The sequence below is a fragment of the Haliotis rufescens genome, unplaced genomic scaffold, assembly GCF_023055435.1.
Source record: "Haliotis rufescens isolate VD_foot unplaced genomic scaffold, xgHalRufe1.0.p SCAF_8, whole genome shotgun sequence".
Taxonomy (NCBI): Eukaryota; Metazoa; Mollusca; class Gastropoda; order Lepetellida; family Haliotidae; genus Haliotis; species Haliotis rufescens.
The window spans coordinates 11,618,571-11,638,151 of NW_025964372.1; the positions used below are offsets into that span (position 1 = coordinate 11,618,571).

At 42.4% G+C, this 19,581-nt stretch overlaps 1 protein-coding gene across 2 annotated transcripts in view; it reads left to right on the forward strand.

The window, feature by feature from the left end:
• LOC124113767 (acyl-CoA-binding domain-containing protein 6-like) overlaps positions 1-19,581 on the forward strand; it is a 90,221-nt gene that overhangs the window by 12,019 nt on the left and 58,621 nt on the right. Inside the window, exons 1-3 of one of the 2 annotated variants that reach the window (XM_046474279.1) lie at positions 2,132-2,317; positions 10,673-10,751; positions 11,961-12,025. In XM_046474279.1, the coding sequence (XP_046330235.1) occupies positions 2,280-2,317; positions 10,673-10,751; positions 11,961-12,025 (182 nt within the window). In that variant the 5' untranslated portion in view covers positions 2,132-2,279. Of the gene's footprint in view, positions 1-2,118; positions 2,318-10,672; positions 10,752-11,960; positions 12,026-19,581 lie in introns of those variants that run through there. The other variant, XM_046474280.2, reaches the window with a different exon arrangement.

Genomic DNA, 19,581 nt, shown 5'->3' on the forward strand with positions numbered 1-19,581 from the left:
TTGATAATAGGATTTAGATTAAGTTTTACTGTATTCTCATTTGGTATGAAGTTAATACCTGACCCCTGACCAGATTTGTTTTACCATCTGCTTTATGTCCTGGTTCTTGAAGCTCTGAACGTTTACTTGGCAGTCCATTGATTGTGTGTATATTACAAAGCATTTTACAGATAACAGCCATGTGGAAGGGGTCTATGATCTATGTCAAGAAAAGTTTAAGTATCTTTGATGTTTGACCCGAAACCTTTCTCTTACTGCTCAATCTATGACAATACATGGAGATACAATATGTGTATGTTTTTAAGAAGAGCTCCCTTTGTCAATTTTCTAAATTCTTGGGGCACTTATTACTGCGAATATGGTAAGCTTTTTTAAATAGATATATTAATGAATGATCTGAAATACAATAGTTAATGATAATTTGTTTTAGGCACCATAATCTTATTGAAATTTGGACCATTGTTGACAAACATCTCACATCACCCATACTGTTTTACTAAATACGGTAATGCTTTACATGAATTTTATAACCATAATGAAATAACAGCACATTGATATTATACTTTCACATCAAACAGACAACATTACGAAGCTGATTAACAGCCATGTTCTCCTGACTCAATGGCTAACATTCAAGCTATTTCCAGAATGGGCACAATAAGTGAAGCCTTTGCATATTGTCCCTTTGCTTTTATAACTCCAATATTGAATACATCGGCACACTCACTCAACAACATTGTCTTGATTTGATTGTCTTTGATTGTCCCTGGTGAGCAGCAACACCTTTGTGCAGTTTTTGTTATGATGAAATGACTGATATATTGTATGCTGTACCAATACAATGAAATGACTGATATATTGTATGCTGTACCAATACAATGAAATGACTGATATGTTGTATGCTGTACCAATACAATGAAATGACTGATATATTGTATGCTGTACCAATACAATGAAATGACTGATATATTGTATGCTGTACCAATACAATGAAATGACTGATATATTGTATGCTGTACCAATACAATGAAATGACTGATATATTGTATGCTGTACCAATACAATGAAATGACTGATATATTGTATGCTGTACCGATACAATGAAAAGACTGATATATTGTATGCTGTACCAATACAATGAAATGACTGATATATTGTATGCTGTACCAATACAATGAAATGACTGATATTTTGTATGCTGTACCAATACAATGAAATGACTGATATGTTGTATGCTGTACCAATACAATGAAATGATTGATATATTGTATGCTGTACCAATACAATGAAATGACTGATGTATTGTATGCTGTACCAATACAATGAAATGACTGATATATTGTATGCTGTACCAATACAATGAAATGACTGATATGTTGTATGCTGTACCAATACAATGAAATGACTGATATATTGTATGCTGTACCAATACAATGAAATGACTGATATATTGTATGCTGTACCAATACAATGAAATGACTGATATATTGTATGCTGTACCAATACAATGAAATGACTGATATTTTGTATGCTGTACCAATACAATGAAATGACTGATATTTTGTATGCTGTACCAATACAATGAAATGACTGATATATTGTATGCAGTACCGATACAATGAAATGACTGATATATTGTATGCTGTACCGATACAATGAAAAGAATAATATTTTGTATGCTGTACCAATACAATGAAATGACTGATATATTGTATGCTGTACCAATACAATGAAATGACTGATAGTTTGTATGCTGTACCAATACAATGAAATGACTGATATGTTGTATGCTGTACCAATACAATGAAATGATTGATATATTGTATGCTGTACCAATACAATGAAATGACTGATGTATTGTATGCTGTACCAATACAATGAAATGACTGATATATTGTATGCTGTACCAATACAATGAAATGACTGATATGTTGTATGCTGTACCAATACAATGAAATGACTGATATATTGTATGCTGTACCAATACAATGAAATGACTGATATATTGTATGCTGTTCCAATACAATGAAATGACTGATATATTGTATGCTGTACCAATACAGTGGAATGACTGATATATTGTATGCTGTCCACATTATTGTTTTATGGACGTTTCAGGTTCGACCAATCCTGTGCTGCTGCTGTTTTTAGGCTGAGGCTGAGCCTGGGGCTGACGCAGGGGACTGGTGTCTACTGGTTGGATGGTCACATGGACAATATGGAGGAGCTGTTCAAATCGGCAACAAAATTTGTCAGGACAATAGCAGGGAAAATAGAAAATGAAGCATTGCTATACTTTTATGCAAGATTCAAGCAGGTTTGATATGGTTATTTTTATATTGTTATGTGGCAGATTTTAGTGAGACTCTTTATTGAAATAGTGTTGAAAAGTCTCTCTCACATTTGTAATACTCATATGATGAGACAGTACATTATGTGCCAACATGTCACTGTGCCATTCAAGGATTAATGCTTTCTTTTTTTGTGCTTGAAAATAGGGATGGGCCCTTGTGGTGCACATCCCATTCATGTTCATTCCTAAAGAAACCACATCTAAAATAATGAAATGCACAAAAGTCTCTATGAGTCTGTTTGCCATATGAACAAAGGATATGATTAGCTCCCAGAACCTCACATGGGTATGGCTATGTAGGAAGTATGTGATGCACAATGCTGTGGTAGTTATTTGTCTTCAGCACATTGCCTAGGTTGAAATGTTGTTAGTGTCAATAGGACACTGTCAGCATGGTCAGTTAATTTTACTGAACCAGAGAAAAAATTATGAGGAGTCATATCCAGTTTATTCATACAAGCAACCAATGAAATGGATATTTTATTATCTTTGCCACAAATTGATGAGTTGCGTTGGTAGAGTTGTGAGCTGCTGTCAGCAGTTGGTATTTAAGAAACACAATGCAGATGTTGGTTTTGATATCCCTTCAAAACCTCTACATGACAATTCTTCAAACTATACAGTCAAGACTCATTAATCCGACACTCATTAATCCGACAATAGGCTTTATCCGATACCATTGATGGGAACCGATTTAAATCAGCGCTATTTAGACCCGTAAATCCGGCAGTCTTGCATTCCGACTCTGACACACCTTATTTGCAACAAATTGCTGAAATCACTCATTAATCAGTCTCGTTAATCCCACACAGTGATCAGTGTATTCCGTGGTCATTTGCCCGCGAGTACACAGCCCCGTTTTTTTATGCGAGACGAGTTGGCAAGTAGCTGCATATTTAAACGGCTGCAGAGATAAACTTGCTTAACAAAAAACAATTACTGCTTTTATTAAACAAAACAGGATTAATCACATGCCTATATTACCACAATCTCATTAAAATCGGATACATGTTTTTCGCTACCGCTGAGGACATCCCATTACAGGTCACGTCAGAACGTCAATTTGGTGTTAAACTTTAGAGGTTGCATGATTAGAAAACATATTCCGCTAACAATGTAATACAGCAATATGAATATTTCCTTATTCCTTTTTTTATTACAACATATTTGAATCGTTATCTATCGTGTTGTTTCCAATTTTCATCACGAACATTGATACTACCTTATTTTGTGTATCCGACATACTCGTTAATCCGACATAATCATATGCAACCAACCATGTCGGATTAACGGGGGTGACTGTATATGGTTAAGTGCAGCCCCTGCTTCTTATCTGTAATTTTACAACTGGATTAGTCTGATGACTGAGTCCCAAAACTTCTACACAAGATATAAGACAAGTGTATGTTTATTGACATACACAATGACAATCAGATAACATATTTCAGATATATTTGTGACACATATTTTATCTAATACTTTTCTGATCAATTGTCCTATTTAAGTGGTCGTGGTTGCTTCAAGTTGCTGCGATAGTTACGTTACAAAAAGTCTTAACTTATGACAGCATGACATGGGGGGAACAAACAAATTAACGTCTTTATTGTAGGGACACTAAGCCCATCATTCAGAGCATGTCAGGCTTGAAACATTCCATGTGTCTGGTTCATTGGGGGACACGGGTGGCCCAGTTGTCTAAGGTGCCGCGATTTGCTGTGCAGAGTTGCGTCCTGTGGGCACGCCAGAAACCTATGATTGTGGGTTCGAATCCCGGTTCGCCCCGATTATGTTTCTAGGTTTGTCAGCACCATACCCGTGCTCGTGGGTTTCACCGAAGTGGTAAACGTCTGAGACCTGCATCACTGGATACTTTATGTATGGATAAAAATGATGGCATTGTCATTCTAAAATAACATTTTCTTTCACTGTACTTCTGTGATGAATAGGGGTAATGATTGTCTCAATATGCCTTTCTACATGAATGATGGTATTTCAATTTTTCACAATGAAGCCAATGTCTGCCACTTTTGTCAAAAGTATTGTGTCACGGATGACATCAGCAGCTGCTTTTATTCTGCTGACTACTGAATACTGACCATGGACAGTAATTGCTAATTGCACAGGTTGTTTTGAACTAAACTTGCACAATCTTTGCCTTTTCAAGGGAAATTTTTTTACATTAACAAAGGGATAAAATGCATGTTAAACTATTTAAGTTGTTTTAAAAGGGTAATTTCCTAAATTATAGGTTCAAATCTTGACCTTATTTAGAAAATGAATGTTTTTGTAATGTTGTGTTGATGACTATACATACTAAAGAAGGTATGGTCTAGTGGGAACAAAATAAGAAATGTACATGATTTATTTTGTCAGACCAAAAGATATAATGTGCATGTACTCATTGAAAAGGAACACTAATGTCATATTAGTCCGAGCCTACTCAGCCTCTCTCAGTTGCACCAACTATCCAAGGCGCCTATGGGTTTTAGACATGCAGCCTTCAATCTGGCACCTCCCGTGACGCTTCAGGCGCCTTACATGGACCCATTTTGGCTACATCTGATGTCTTCATGCCTCCCCACCATGTCTTCAAATGCTCTGTTTTCAGCAGTAATGTGCTGATTTGTGACGACACCCCTTTCGTGGTCACATTGGAGCTGTGTGATAGGGTTAGCCACTCATCCAGTTGGAACAACTTTTCTTCAGCAAGACCTCACACAGCTCTATCTCAAGAACAAGCTGTCAATGCATTTCGGAGTAATGGAGGATAAGTATAGAAATAAAGAAAAATACCTCAGTTTTATTAGAATCCTTACCTTGTTTCATTTTGTCGCAGTATGTACTTCGGACTCTGCGCTTTGTAACTTTATGACAGGAAAGGCAGACTCTAAACAAACGTGATGTCTCATAGACGTAGCTTCCCTTTGATAAAGGGCAGTTACTCTCGCAGGCAGACTGATGGATTGCCACAATGCCCTTTATGTAGTTACGCCACTGTGTAAGAAACAGGTTTCAGTTGGATCTGTTTTGACTGTTGTCACTGTCTGACTGACAAGTCACTTACCTTCTGACTTAATACATATTAATGTGTGCATGCCAGGAAAATTTGCAGTGTTTGGGTAATGTTTATGAGAACAGGTTCTTCGATGACAGAATTTAAGAATGACATTATATAATAAAGAGGTTATCTTGCTTGTGTGTTTTGTGTTGGTAAATATCCTGTTTTAGTAATATTGACAGTAGCGGGTGACCACGCCTAGGAGAACACTACCAAACTGACTGTCGTTCATTTCCCGATGAACGTCAGCATGTCAAGTGATTACGTTGTCAGTCGAGCGGAGACATACAGAACTACTTTAGGGGACTTCTTCAATGTCTAAAAATAATGTCAAATAGGGACGGAGTTATCATATGACAATTACTTTTAGATTGTGCACATTCCATCAAAACTAATGCCATGATCTTAGTTTTGAAATAAAGAATGAATTTTGATCTTTTTTTATGATATAATTGTTGTCACAAACATCTGTTTGCTAGTATCGAACGTGTCGCATGCATTGAGCGAACGCTACCAGCCCATGACATCACTGATACCAGAACCATGGCGAATGATGTCCATTCAAAGTTATAACAAAGAATGCCCGACTTACCAAAAGAAATCACTGAGCTTCATGCACACTGTCGTGTATTGTTTTTGGAAATCCAACCTCGCCTTAAGCGGTAATCCCCGTCATCAGCAGCTATAGTAAGTCTCAAACACATGCCCAAAGATCACAGAATGTTAATATCAATCCATTTTCAGCAACAGCCGGGTCTGGATTTCTTTCCAACTCTCACTTTACTGGGTGCAACTTTTATTTCAAGTGAATGACATTGCTGAAGCCACCATTTCCTGCTGTTTATAAACCAAGGGATGTCACTCCAAATGGGATGTTTGAGATGGATGACGTCACGACCCTCCTCGTTGATATAGTTCGCTTTCAATAATTAAAGTTTTATGTTTAATGGATTGTTTTGTTATGATTTATGTATCTGTCAATATAAGGATTGAAGTTGTATTTGTTGACGTTCATCAGCTGATGAAGACAGTGCCTCACGTGAACAAATTCCATGATGGGCTTCACAGTACAAATACAATTTCAATCCTTAAATAAACATTTTGTGTTAAGGAAGATTGGTAGAAAATGTGTGTCCACATGATTGCTATTTCTGGCTTAGTTTATTAGAAAATACAGGGTAATCTCCATTTCGGCATATAAAACAATACCTAGCAGAACAGGAATAAGATTTAAGTGGTACATTCCTGATATGAATAAAGTTGTTGAACCAGTAGTATCCTAATGAGCGCTCCCTGGACTTACCTCCCGTGCCCTTCTGTAACCGTGGTGAGAACACCTTGGTCCCAGAGCTCAGAAAGATTCTTCAACTGTCCCTTTATCCTTCCTGCAATTGGGTTTCATTCTTTTCTTTGTATTTTATTTTCACAATATGTATTGTACCATACTCCCTGATTATACTACATTCCGTTTTATTTGGGATTTGTCAGACAGGTGTTCAGCTCTAATAGTGGAACTGTTTTTCCCACACTTTTGCTATCCTGCCATTTTGGTTTCCCGCCCCTTGGTTTCATACCCCTTGCCTCTCACTTCTCTTTTTGGGCAGTTTACTATCATTTATTACCACTATGATTCATTGTATTCTGTAGACCCAAGTCTGCCCAGGACCCCCATTCCAGGTGTCCCGACTGCAATCTTGAATGTATTGCTGATACTACATGCACTCCTTCTTGCTTATGAACTTTTCATCAAGTACCTATTTGTCTGCTCCAAACATCTCTCTTAACAAAGCAGATGTCGTCCGATCTCGTCAAACCCACCCTTGACGCAGCCGATCACCCAGACATCACACTGGAAAATCTATATGCTGCCGCTCCTCAGACCTTGCATGGTCCTCCGTCATTAGTGGCTATAATGCCTCCCACCATGCATGAACCACCGTGCATGACCCATCCCTGCATGACCCTCCTTTGCTGACCCTCCGTGCATGACCCACCGTGCATGAACCACCGTGCCTGACCCACCGTGCATGACCCATCCTTGCATGACCCAACCTTGCATGAACCACCGTGCATGACCCACTGTGCATGACCCAACCTTGCATGAACCACCGTGCATGACCCACTGTGCATGACCCATCCTTGCATGAACCACCGTGCATGACCCACCGTGGCTGACCCACCGTGCATGACCCATCCTTGAATGACCCATCCTTGCATGAACCACCATGCATGACCCACTGTGCATGACCCATCCTTGCATGACCCATCCTTGCATGAACCACCGTGCATGACCCACTGTGCATGACCCACCGTGCATGACCCATCCTTGCATGACCCATCCTTGCATGAACCACCGTGCATGACCCACCGTGCATGACCCATCCTTGCATGACCCACCGTGCATGACCCATCCTTGCATGACCCATCCTTGCATGAACCACCGTGCATGATCCACTGTGCATGACCCATCCTTGCATGAACCACCGTGCATGAACCACCGTGCATGACCCATCCTTGCATGACCCACCGTGCATGACCCACCGTGGCTGATCCACCGTGCCTGACCCACCGTGCCTGACCCATCCAGTCAATCACCTTCACCTCCATTTTGTCAGCCAACCTCCTACTACCACTTCACAGTCTCCTTTGCCATAGCATTATATGCCAACGATCGTTAGAGTACGATTTCATCCAGGGATCTGCAGATGACAGCACCCAGACTCAACTTTCTTCTCCAGATCGTGATTGTATGACAGATGATCTTACGACAAACGATCGCAGCACGACACGATCATATGAACAGCCGTTGTCAAGTCTCTCAACCTCTGCTTATCGTCTTTGGGGTCTCTGCTCTTGCCTCATGCCAGTCAACCATGGACCTCAACTTTCAAGAGAACACCATTTGTTGCAGTAATGCTTGTGATGACTTGGCAGGTGAAACTTAATTCCCGCAAGGCTCACCTTACCAACATTACGGTGTAAAGATAGAGCCTGACCCTCTTTAATTATGCCATCTCGCCCATGTTCACCAATCTCCAGCTAGTCAAGCAGCATGAGAGGAATATGGCTCTCCAGCCAGGAGCTCACAGACTGATGAGAGCTTCCCTGCAAAACACGCCTGACATAAGACCACTTCAACCAGACTCTTTTCATGGACTAGGAGAGGCTTCATTCCGCAAGTCTGATGGAGGAAAGGGTTTCCCTAAATCCAGCAAGAGAGGCTGCTCAGGAGGAATGAGCACCTTAGGTGGTTGACTACCCCTCAGCTCTGATGCACGACTGGAATCATCTAACAGTTGAAGGACAAAGGCAGAGTAAGTCTACTGACTGCTTGCCGCCATACTGTATATTATTCTATTAAACGTTCACCTTGCGTGCAACAGTACTAGTCATTGGGAAAGTACTGCCCTTTTTTTCATACGAAATTCGTAGTCTGGTACATAGATGTACATAGAGAATAATGATGCCTGCATCTTCACCTTCTCTGCTGTTCAGTGGGAGGGGTGAATGGAAACCCCCACCTTACGACAGAAGTAACTCTTCCTTCAATCATTAAACACCAAATTTTCGAATGTTTGATTGAGTAAAATACTATTACCAAAAGGAAGAGAATGTATGGATGTCAACTTCTTTGTTATGAGGAACACAACGTTTCGGAGTATATGCTTACTCCTTCATCAGGTGAAGGAATGCCTTACTTACTTACTTACTTTGGAGATTTAACGTGCGCTTTCCGACTAATGCGTATTTCGCACACGGGCCCGGCCAGGCCATGTAATGTGTTTCCGAAAGGGGCGAAAGTGGTCTGTGCAACCCAAGAGGGGGGTTTTAGGGGTTGCTTATATAGAATTTGGGAATTTTGAGATTTGGAATAGATGCCGATGGGATTGGGGAGGAGAACTAAGGGAGCTGGGTATGGTGGATGTTTGTTTGTTTATGTGATTTTGATTTGGTAGGTTATTGTGTTTTTAGATGCGTTTTATTAGTTCCGTTTTTATTAAGAATACGCCTAAGGCCTTGAAGTTTTCTAGTTTATTTTGTGGGTTTAGTATTGCTTCTAGAGATAGAGCCTTGTTTAGATTGAGGGTGGTTTGTAATGCGGTTCGATGTGTTAGGTAGTGTGTGCAGTGGATGAGTGTGTGTTCTGGGGTTTCTGGTTGTTTGCAGTGTGGGCAGTTACCTGTAGTGTGTTTTTTAATTTTTTTAGGTGGTTATTTAGGTTGGTGTGTACTGTTTGGAGTTTAGTGATTACTCTGTCGATTTTTTTGGATGGATGGAGAATTTTGGGTTTGGTTAGTGGTTTGCTGAGTACTTTTTTGATTTGGCTGTTTGAGTTTAGATATAGGTTATGCCATTTTTTGTGATTTTTTGCTTGTTTACACTTTTAATTTCTGATTTTGAGATGGGTAAGTTTAAGCTTATTTCTGGGATTTTGAGGGATAGTTTAGCTGCTTTATCGGTGTTTTCATTACCGTATATTCCTACGTGGGCGGGTATCCACAAGAAGGTTATTTGTTTGCCTGCCTTAGTTAGGTCGTTGGAGCTTTTAAGTATTTGATTTATTAATTTAGGTCGGTTTTTGGTATTTTTGTTTTGGAGGGCTTGCAGTCCACTAAGGGAGTCGGTAAGTATTAGGATTTTTTTGTGTTTTTTGGATTCTTGATTATGGAGGGCTGAGGCCATGCCCATTAGGAATGCCATGAGGCAGAGAGCATATATATGTACATGTAAGGACAACAAAATTAATAAGATATCAAAAGGTGGAAAATAACAAAGGGTAGAAACTAACAAGGGAAGCCAACAAATGATTGGTGCTGATAGGTGATTAGCAATAGACAATGGAAGCCAACACTTTACAGTAATTAGCGCTGATAGTATGGAAGCCAGTACTAAGTTATCATAGATAAGTAAAGGCAATGGACACTGGGCAAACGGGAGGCCGGGGGTAATTAGCACTGATAGATGTAAGAATGGACATTGCAAAGGGCAAATTGGAGCCAGCTAGGTAATTAGCACCGACAGTATTCTCTTCCTTATGCGTATCACTTCTAAATGCCTTTCAAAGACCTACTATTTCAATATTTTTCAATATGAAATTCTTTGTCTTAGTAATCACACGTGTCACACCATGTTTTTTTTACACTTTCTAGACTGGATCAATTGATTCCAGTCGAAGTGTGCATCATACGTCAACTGCAGGCACAAACAATCAGTGTTTCTTGACATCACCATACACATGTTGTTATTACTCTTTCCTGAAGGTACGCATCATCGCCTAACGTGGAATACAGGCTTATGCAGAATGTAATGCAGGCGATATCTTCCCCAGTCATATTTCAGGTGGGCTGAAGTGATTACAGGTGGGCTGAAGTGATTACAGGTGGGCTGAAGTGATTACAGGGGGGCTGAAGTGATTACAGGGGGGCATGGGAGGTTGCTCCAGGCAGCAGTCCTTGGGATACTACTGGTTCCACAACTTTATGTCAAGAATCCAGTCTTCTGAAGTCTTTCTATGGATACTTTCGACCTGAAAGCAGAAATATTAAACAGAGATTATATTCTGATATTCTAATAATTATGAAATATTCAAAATATTCAAGATTTGATTTGATTGAAATGTAATCATGACAACTGTCAACAACCATCCATACATTCTGTCTTTACACACCATTCATCACCCATATTACAAGTCCAAAATAGATTTCATGGATTTCCATCTCTTGTTTTTGATCATTATGATGTGTAGTTGACATAATTTGTCAATACATTTTTCTTTCACAAAATCTTGAACTTTCTTTACTCACCTATTTAGGTAATATTCCTACTAAATACTTATGTTGCTGTCAGAATTCACAATTCTCTGACCAACCTTACTTGCTGCAAAGGACATTTCACATACTATCACAGGGCCATTGTACTGAAATGTGTGCATATAGCCTAATCGGCGATATGATATATGTATAGATACTTATACAATTAAAGAATATTTCATGTTTAAAAGAGTGGAAATCAAACATCAGGAAAAACACTTTAAAAACTGATTGCAAAATGTCAACAAAGCGACCTGGAATGAAAGATCAGCTGATCCCAATTGTCACAAAATGAGCAGTTGTGGTCATGCCTGATGTATCACTGAATCATGATACATATATTTTATGACATGATAATTAAGATATCATTGTTTAGGCAAAAAGATATAGACCATCTTAAACATTACTGATAAAGTTGAAGGATGTTGTGGTAAGTGTTACAGCAACATGTACTACACGATTGACACGTACCACATGTACTGTCACATTTCTGGTGCCCCCAGCCGTGATATTGCTGGAATATTGCCAAAAGCGGCGTAAAATCAAACTCACTCACTCACACATGTACTGTCAGTTTGAGGTGGGACCAGCAGTGCAACTAGCAGTCTAGATAAATACAAAAATGATCGGCCATGAAACAAATCAGTTTGTGTGACCTTTCTATCCTGATATTGTATCATCACATCCTTCATGTCATAATGGAGTCATCTTTATCTGGTTGTGTGCATGAATGTTTCAGGTGAAGGAGGGACCCTGCCGTGTTCCCAAACCAGGGATGTTTGACTTCCAGGGAAAGCAGAAATGGTAAGTTAAAAGTAGGAAGTAGTTATGGGTGGGGACGTGGTTGTCAGGATGCTTAATCCCTATGGTCAGTTATGAAGAGAATATGTTTATTTAAACATTGATTTAAAAGAAAACTCTTAGAAATAATAAAAGTTAATGGAAATCTTTACTCATTGTTGTTATTAATAATATTTGATGACAGTCACTCATGATATATCAAACTAGCTGCAAGGTAGTGTGTATTATTAATTTAATGCTGATCAGTTTCGCCAGTGAGATAATTTTCTTCTACCAATTCGTTTGAAAAAAAACCTACCGTATATTGCCATTTATAGAGCAACCCCACGTATAAGGTGACCCCCCTGTACAAGCCTTCAAAATCGATGCTAATTTATATACCCCGTATTTAAAGCAAATCGAAATGAAGCACGTCACCAGTGCATACACAATCCCTACATTTGTAATTTAAACATGTTTGTCTTGCGCAGAAGAAAATGACATCGTATCCCTTCAGCGTATTCAGGGAAATAAACAGGTCATAACAATTAAACTTGCTCAATACAAATTTGAACTTAGAGATTAAACATCACTAGACATGATGATTTACCAATTAAATTGTATTTCCTGTTCTAAGAGGCCTTGTTTTATATGCAGAGATTATGATTACCATGTGTATTCCCTTGTAAACTAAGTCGGAAGTAGTGAGGACATAGGCACCAGTATAGTCCTCACCACTTGAAATAGAATCATGAAATATAGTGATGAATAATTATTGAAGATAGGTGCATGCTTGCAATCACTTATAAAATGAAAACAAGTGATTCTGCCGATAGGATTATTACTTACAGTAATGACAAAAATTGCAAAGTGCGCTTTTCAAGAAATGTCAATTTTCTTAGCCATAAACATCATCACAGAGTTTAGAAAATGTGTAAGGCGCCTCAATTCGCTGTGCAGAGTTGCGTCCCTTGGGCACACCAGAAACATAATTCTTAAGAAACCTCTACCTCTTCTACATCATTGCCAAATTCCTGTATTTTGGCTACAATCAAACTATAACTAAATCTTCATATATTCAACAAAAGTGGTCTTCGCTGTCAACTATACACAACTACTTATCACTGCAGCAGCACAAAACAACTCACAGATCTTCTCCATGAAAAGGTCGGAAAACGTCACTTGTTTCTTGTGTGTGCTTATTCAGGATTGATATTCAATTTCGAGTTTTAGTTATATTTAACCATACAAATGCAGGGGGAGTAATTTTTCTGCTTATTTTGAGGCTTAAAAAATTAGTGCGGGTTGCGTGTGTGGCTACATTACCAGCATCAGTGCATGGATACCCATACTTCACACGTGTATATGCCTAACGAAAATGTTGAAGAGAAAACCAGCATCCTGGCATGGTACTCTTAACATAACTCTTTTACACATGAAATTACGCTTCTCGGCTCACGTCATAAACCAAGCCTCAGACAAGCTCCTTAAGTTGAGACACAATGATGGTCTCTCCTTACCTGCGTTGAAGGAATGCTTTCACCAGAACCGCGACTGTCCTCTCCCGGAGTCCCAAGTTCTTGATAAAGGCTTCCTCAAACTAGTCTGTACACTGCATACTAAGATCACGTTAACCTCGGCACTTTAAGTATTTGGCCACGGCTAACAAGCACTCCATGGATATTGGGGCGTACATAAATTTGTTTGTTGCCTTAATTCGTCGCGACAGAAGTCCCTCCTAAGGCAGATACAGGTCTATCTGAACAGATCAGGTCGAACTAATCCACAGTCCGTATGCAGGAAAACCTACTATCCATTCAGGTCTGGATGTCATCTCAGCTGTTATGGATGCAACAGTAGGCAACAGCTGCTTGCTAAGATCCATTCTGTATAGTAGTATCTGTCAGCCAAATCTTCAACGATAAACTTGGCAAGATCATCACAGACGTGCCCCAGGATATGTCTGAACGATTTCAAGTATTCACCATCAACTTAGCAGTTAAGGCGCATGGATCCTCATTCCCATCTAAGTACTGTCAATCTTGAAATTAATGCATCTCCAAATTAATACGACTGCTGACCCCTAGCCAAAAATGCGACTCAATATCAATGCGACTCCCCGCACCCCATTCCCCAGTTGAATGTCCTTACCTTAATCCATCAAACACAAATAAAGCCGCTTATTAGCACTGAGTTAAGCACTTCTGTAATAACAATAAACAGTGTTTTCCTAAAAACAACACCCAGTTTATATGTTTATTTTGTTAACTGGCATTCAGGAAGTTCAAAGGCAAGATAATTGAACCAACAACAGTTCACTGATTGGAGTGGTCAATGATGTCTAGTTTGACATGAGTGTCTAGAACTCTTGACACCAGCAGTGAGAACTTACTGGATGCCTCTTGTGTAATTCCTATTCTTGAAATGAAATTGTTATATACTTGTTACAACTGTTGCTCAATAAACCGTGTTTGTGTATATATTCAAGTTGGTATTTCCGCTATCCAAAGTGTGCAGCGAGGCACTCTTTCATTAATGCGAACATAGACCATTTTTCACATTTAATTCAAGATTTACAGTATATAAGCGTTCAAGAGAACCATCTCAGGACACAGCATTCAGAGAGCCTGCCAGAAAGAAATGTGTCCCTTCAGGGAATTATACTCTTTTCGAGGCATTCGCAGGAGGGATAGATCCAAACATACATTGGAGTCATCAATAGCCGAATGGGTTCCAAACCTGGACTTTATACCCAACCATCCCGCCATATGCCTCCAGGTCCAGGTCTAGTGGGAGGGCGTCTTTGTCATATGCCGACAATTGGAAGCAGATCATGTCCGACCACTGGATTCTCAAGGCCTTTTCACAGGGATACAAGCTACACTTCCGCCACCATCCACTCCTTGTATCCCGTCCAGAAGGCCGACAGTTCTATCTGAAAGGGGCCCAGCTAGAGGCAGCTGACCTGGCCATTTGGGCATGGCTTCAAATGAATGCCATTCGGAGACTTCAATACATTGATGACAGCAAGGTGTGTTCCTCGCCAGTGTTTTTAGTCCAAAAAAAGAACTCTCTGGAAATGAGGATTATTATGGATCTCAAGATGAGCATGCAAAAAAACTAGGGGATATTTTCTTTTGAGGTGAAACAACAGGAAAATACACCAGTGTCTGGCAATGAAAGTAGTGAGTGAGTTTGGTTTAATGCCACTTTTAACAGTATTCCAGTTATATCACGGCATGTCAGCTTAATGCAGGTTTCGGGCGTTTACCACTTCGGTGAAACCCATGAGTATGGGTATGGTGCTAACAAACCTAGAAACATAATCGGGGCGAACTGGGATTCGAACCCACAATCATAGGTTTCTGGCATGCCCAAGGGATGCAACTCTGCACAGCTAATTGCGGCGCCTTAGACGACTGGGCCACCTGTGCCCCCAGCAATGAAAGTAAGAGATTTATATGGCAAGAAGAACTCCGAAGAAATCAAGCATTGTGATAGCTCGTGCAAGGGGTGGTATGCCAGATTTAACATTGTCACTCAGGATTGTCTGGTCCAGACTCAATTATTAGCTCACCGGGTCCGAAGGACCAAGGTGAGCTTTTGCCATACTGTGGCGTCCGTCTGTCGTCTGTCTGTCGTCCGTCGTCCGTACGTCAACAATTTATTGAAACGACTTCTTCTGAACCATTGGAAATTTGACTGGAAGCATCCTTAGGTGGTGGGGATTGTACAAATGGTGGGGCTGACCCCCCCAGGGGCTGAGGGGTGGGGCCAAATAGGGGTAATTTGGCTATAGTGCTTTAAGCGACTTCTTCTCTGGAACTAAGAGATAGATATCAACCATAATTGGGTGGAAGTATTCCTAGGGGCTGAGGGGCAGGGCCAAAAAGAGTTTATAACTTGGACACCGTTTAAGATCCTCACCGTATAACCATATGTACAATTGCTGAGTATAATGAGAGGAATGCACATATGCTACCAAGACTGGCCCTTCTTTTTTCATCTGTCCGTCGCTCCCAAAGGAGTTAGAACCTTGACCCTAACATGCAAACCGACATTATCTCCACCCTCTAATAAACAGATACATTGTATACATTTGTTTGTTATGAAGAGAATAATACATTTATGCCAATAGGATTTGCCCTGGGGTCCAGCCTTGCCTCTGGAAACTTAGACCCTGGATCAGAACATGGAAATGGTTCAGATCTTTATGCTACAACTGTATCTAGAGAAATACACATTCATGCTGTCAGATTTGCTCCGTTGCGCCGCTCGTCACTGGTGTGCGTGCATCTCCTGTCACTGGTGTGCTTGCGCCTCCTGTCACCGGTGTGCTTGTGCCTCCTGTCACCGGTGTACTTGCGCCTCTTGTCACTGGTGGGCTTGCGCCTCTTGTCACGGTTGTGCTTGTGCCTCCTGTCACCGGTGTGCTTGCGCCTCATGTCACCGGTGTGCTTGCGCCTCATGTCACCGGTGTGCTTGCGCCTCATGTCACGGTTGTGCTTGCGCCTCCTGTCACCGGTGTACTTGCGCCGCCTGTCACCAGTGTGCTTGCGCCTCCTGTCACTGGTGGGCTTGCGCCTCTTGTCACCAGTGTGCTTGCGCCTCCTGTCACGGTTGTGCTTGTGCCTCCTGTCACCAGTGTGCTTGCGCCTCCTGTCACCGGTGTGCTTGTGCCTCCTGTCACGGTTGTGCTTGTGCCTCCTGTCACGGTTGTGCTTGTGCCTCCTGTCACCAGTGTGCTTGCGCCTCCTGTCACCGGTGTGCTTGCGCCGCCTGTCAGGGTTGTGCTTGTGCCTCCTGTCACCGGTGTACTTGCGCCGCCTGTCACCGGTGTGCTTGCACCTCCTGTCATCGGTGTGCTTGCGCCGCCTGTCACTGGTGTGCTTGTGCCTCCTGTCACCGGTGTGCTTGTGCCTCCTGTCACCGGTGTGCTTGTGCCTCCTGTCACGGCTGTGCTTGTGCCTCCTGTCACCGGTGTGCTTGCGCCTCTTGTCACCGGTGTGCTTGCGCCTCTTGTCACCGATGTGCTTGCGCCTCTTGTCACCGGTGTACTTGCGCCGCCTGTCACCGGTGTGCTTGTGCCGCCTGTCACCGGTGTGCTTTTCCCTATTGTCACCGGTGTACTTGCGCCTCTTGTCACCGGTGTGCCGGTGCCTCCTGTGACCGGTGTGCTGGTGCCTCTTGTCACCGGTGTACTTGCGCCTCCTGTCACCGGTGTGCTTGTGCCGCCTGTCACCGGTGTGCTGGTGCCTCTTGTCACCGGTGTGCTTGCGCCTCTTGTCACCGGTGTACTTGCGCCTCCTGTCACCGGTGTGCTTGCGCCTCCTGTGACCGGTGTGCTGGTGCCTCCTGTCACCGGTGTGCTTGCGCCTCTTGTCACCGGTGTGCTGGTGCCTCCTGTCACCGGTGTGCTTGCGCCTCTTGTCACCGGTGTGCTTGCGCCTCTTGTCACCGGTGTGCTTGCGCCTCCTGTCACCGGTGTGCTTGCGCCTCTTGTCACCGGTGTGCTTGCGCCTCTTGTCACCGGTGTACTTGCACCTCCTGTCACCGGTGTGCTTGTGCCGCCTGTCACCGGTGTGCTGGTGCCTCTTGTCACCGGTGTACTTGCGCCTCCTGTCACCGGTGTGCTTGTGCCGCCTGTCACCGGTGTGCTGGTGCCTCTTGTCACCGGTGTGCTTGCGCCTCTTGTCACCGGTGTACTTGCGCCTCCTGTCACCGGTGTGCTTGCGCCTCCTGTGACCGGTGTGCTGGTGCCTCCTGTCACCGGTGTGCTTGCGCCTCTTGTCACCGGTGTGCTGGTGCCTCCTGTCACCGGTGTGCTTGCGCCTCTTGTCACCGGTGTGCTTGCGCCTCTTGTCACCGGTGTGCTTGCGCCTCTTGTCACCGGTGTACTTGCGCCTCCTGTCACCGGTGTGCTTGCGCCGCCTGTCACCGGTGTGCTGGTGCCTCTTGTCACCGGTGTGCTTGCGCCTCTTGTCACCGGTGTACTTGCGCCTCCTGTCACCGGTGTGCTGGTGCCTCCTGTCACCGGTGTGCTGGTGCCTCTTGTCACCGGTGTGCTGGTGCCTCCTGTCACCGGTGGGCTTGCATCTCCTGTCACCGGTGTGCTGGTGCCTCCTGTCACCGGTGTGCTGGTGCCTCTTGTCACCGGTGTGCTGGTGCCTCCTGTCACCGGTGGGCTTGCATCTCCTGTCACCGGTGTGCTGGTGCCTCCTGTCACCGGTGTGCTGGTGCCTCTTGTCACCGGTGTGCTGGTGCCTCTTGTCACCGGTGTACTTGCGCCTCCTGTCACCGGTGGGCTTGCGCCTCCTGTCACCAGTGTGCTTGCGCCTCCTGTCACCGCTGTACTTGCGCCGCTTAAATTTACCAGTTACTACTTACGGAATTTGTCAGTGAAGTGGGGTGACATCAACTTGGTCCTATCTTATCAGTGCAACAACTCATCTGCCAAAACCCTCGACACAGGCATTAATGTCATCATTCCCAGATGCTTAGATCCTATGGTTCCTAAACACAGTCTGAAGAAATGACAGGGATCAGCAATGGATGCAGATACCACCTGTTCTACTGGTTAGGATTTGTTTTCCTGATTATATAATAGGGAATATTTGCGACACATCATACAGTTTTCCTACCAGCACATCATATCTTTAAGGGACCACCTTCTTGGTCTTGTGGATAGAGTGTTTGCCCGGCATTAAGGGGATCAAACAAGGCCTTGTCTCAGAGTTTGTAGACTGTGTCTGAGTCCTGATTTTAAACTGAGGCATGGTATCTCAGTAGGCTAGCACAATAAACCCAGAATACGTCCGGACTAGTTCGAGTAACCGCACACACACATACATGCACATCAGTATATAGGTGGGGGGCACGGGTGACCCAGTCGTCTGAGGCGCGATTCGCTGTGCAGAGTTGCGTCCCTTGGGCACGCCAGAAACCTGTGATTGTGGGTTCGAATCCTGGTTCGCCCCGATTATGTTTCTAGGTTTGTTAGCACCATACCAGTGCTCGTGGGTTTCACTGAAGTGGTAAACGTCTGAGACCTGCATCACTTCGGGCTTTCCTCCCACATTAAGCTGACACGCCGTGATGTAACTGGAATACTGTTTAAAAGCGGCATTAAATCCAACTCACTCACTCACTCACTCATAGTCTGGAATTGTCAAATTTTGTTTTTAAAATTTTAACAGTAATTTAACATTTATACAAATGAAAAATATGTACATCAGTTGTGACTTTTTCTCTGAAACAAGAAGGTTGAGAGAGCTGCTATTTTGGTGGAATAAGTAGAACAGTGGTGTTAAGTTAACCATGGCATGGAAAATAAGAATATAAAACTAAAGAATCAGAATCTTTGGAGAATTTCAAGGTGATGGGGCATGTACTGCCTGTACAATTATAAGTTTTTTTAGGCACCATCATCTGCACTCAAAATTTGACTGATAATGTACGACACTCTTTAGTCTTGGATATAAAAAACTGGAGTATTACATTAACAGCATACACTCCAATGACATTAAACAGAAAACACAAAACAGCCATTCAATAGCCTACTTTCCTTGCTTAAAGATCAA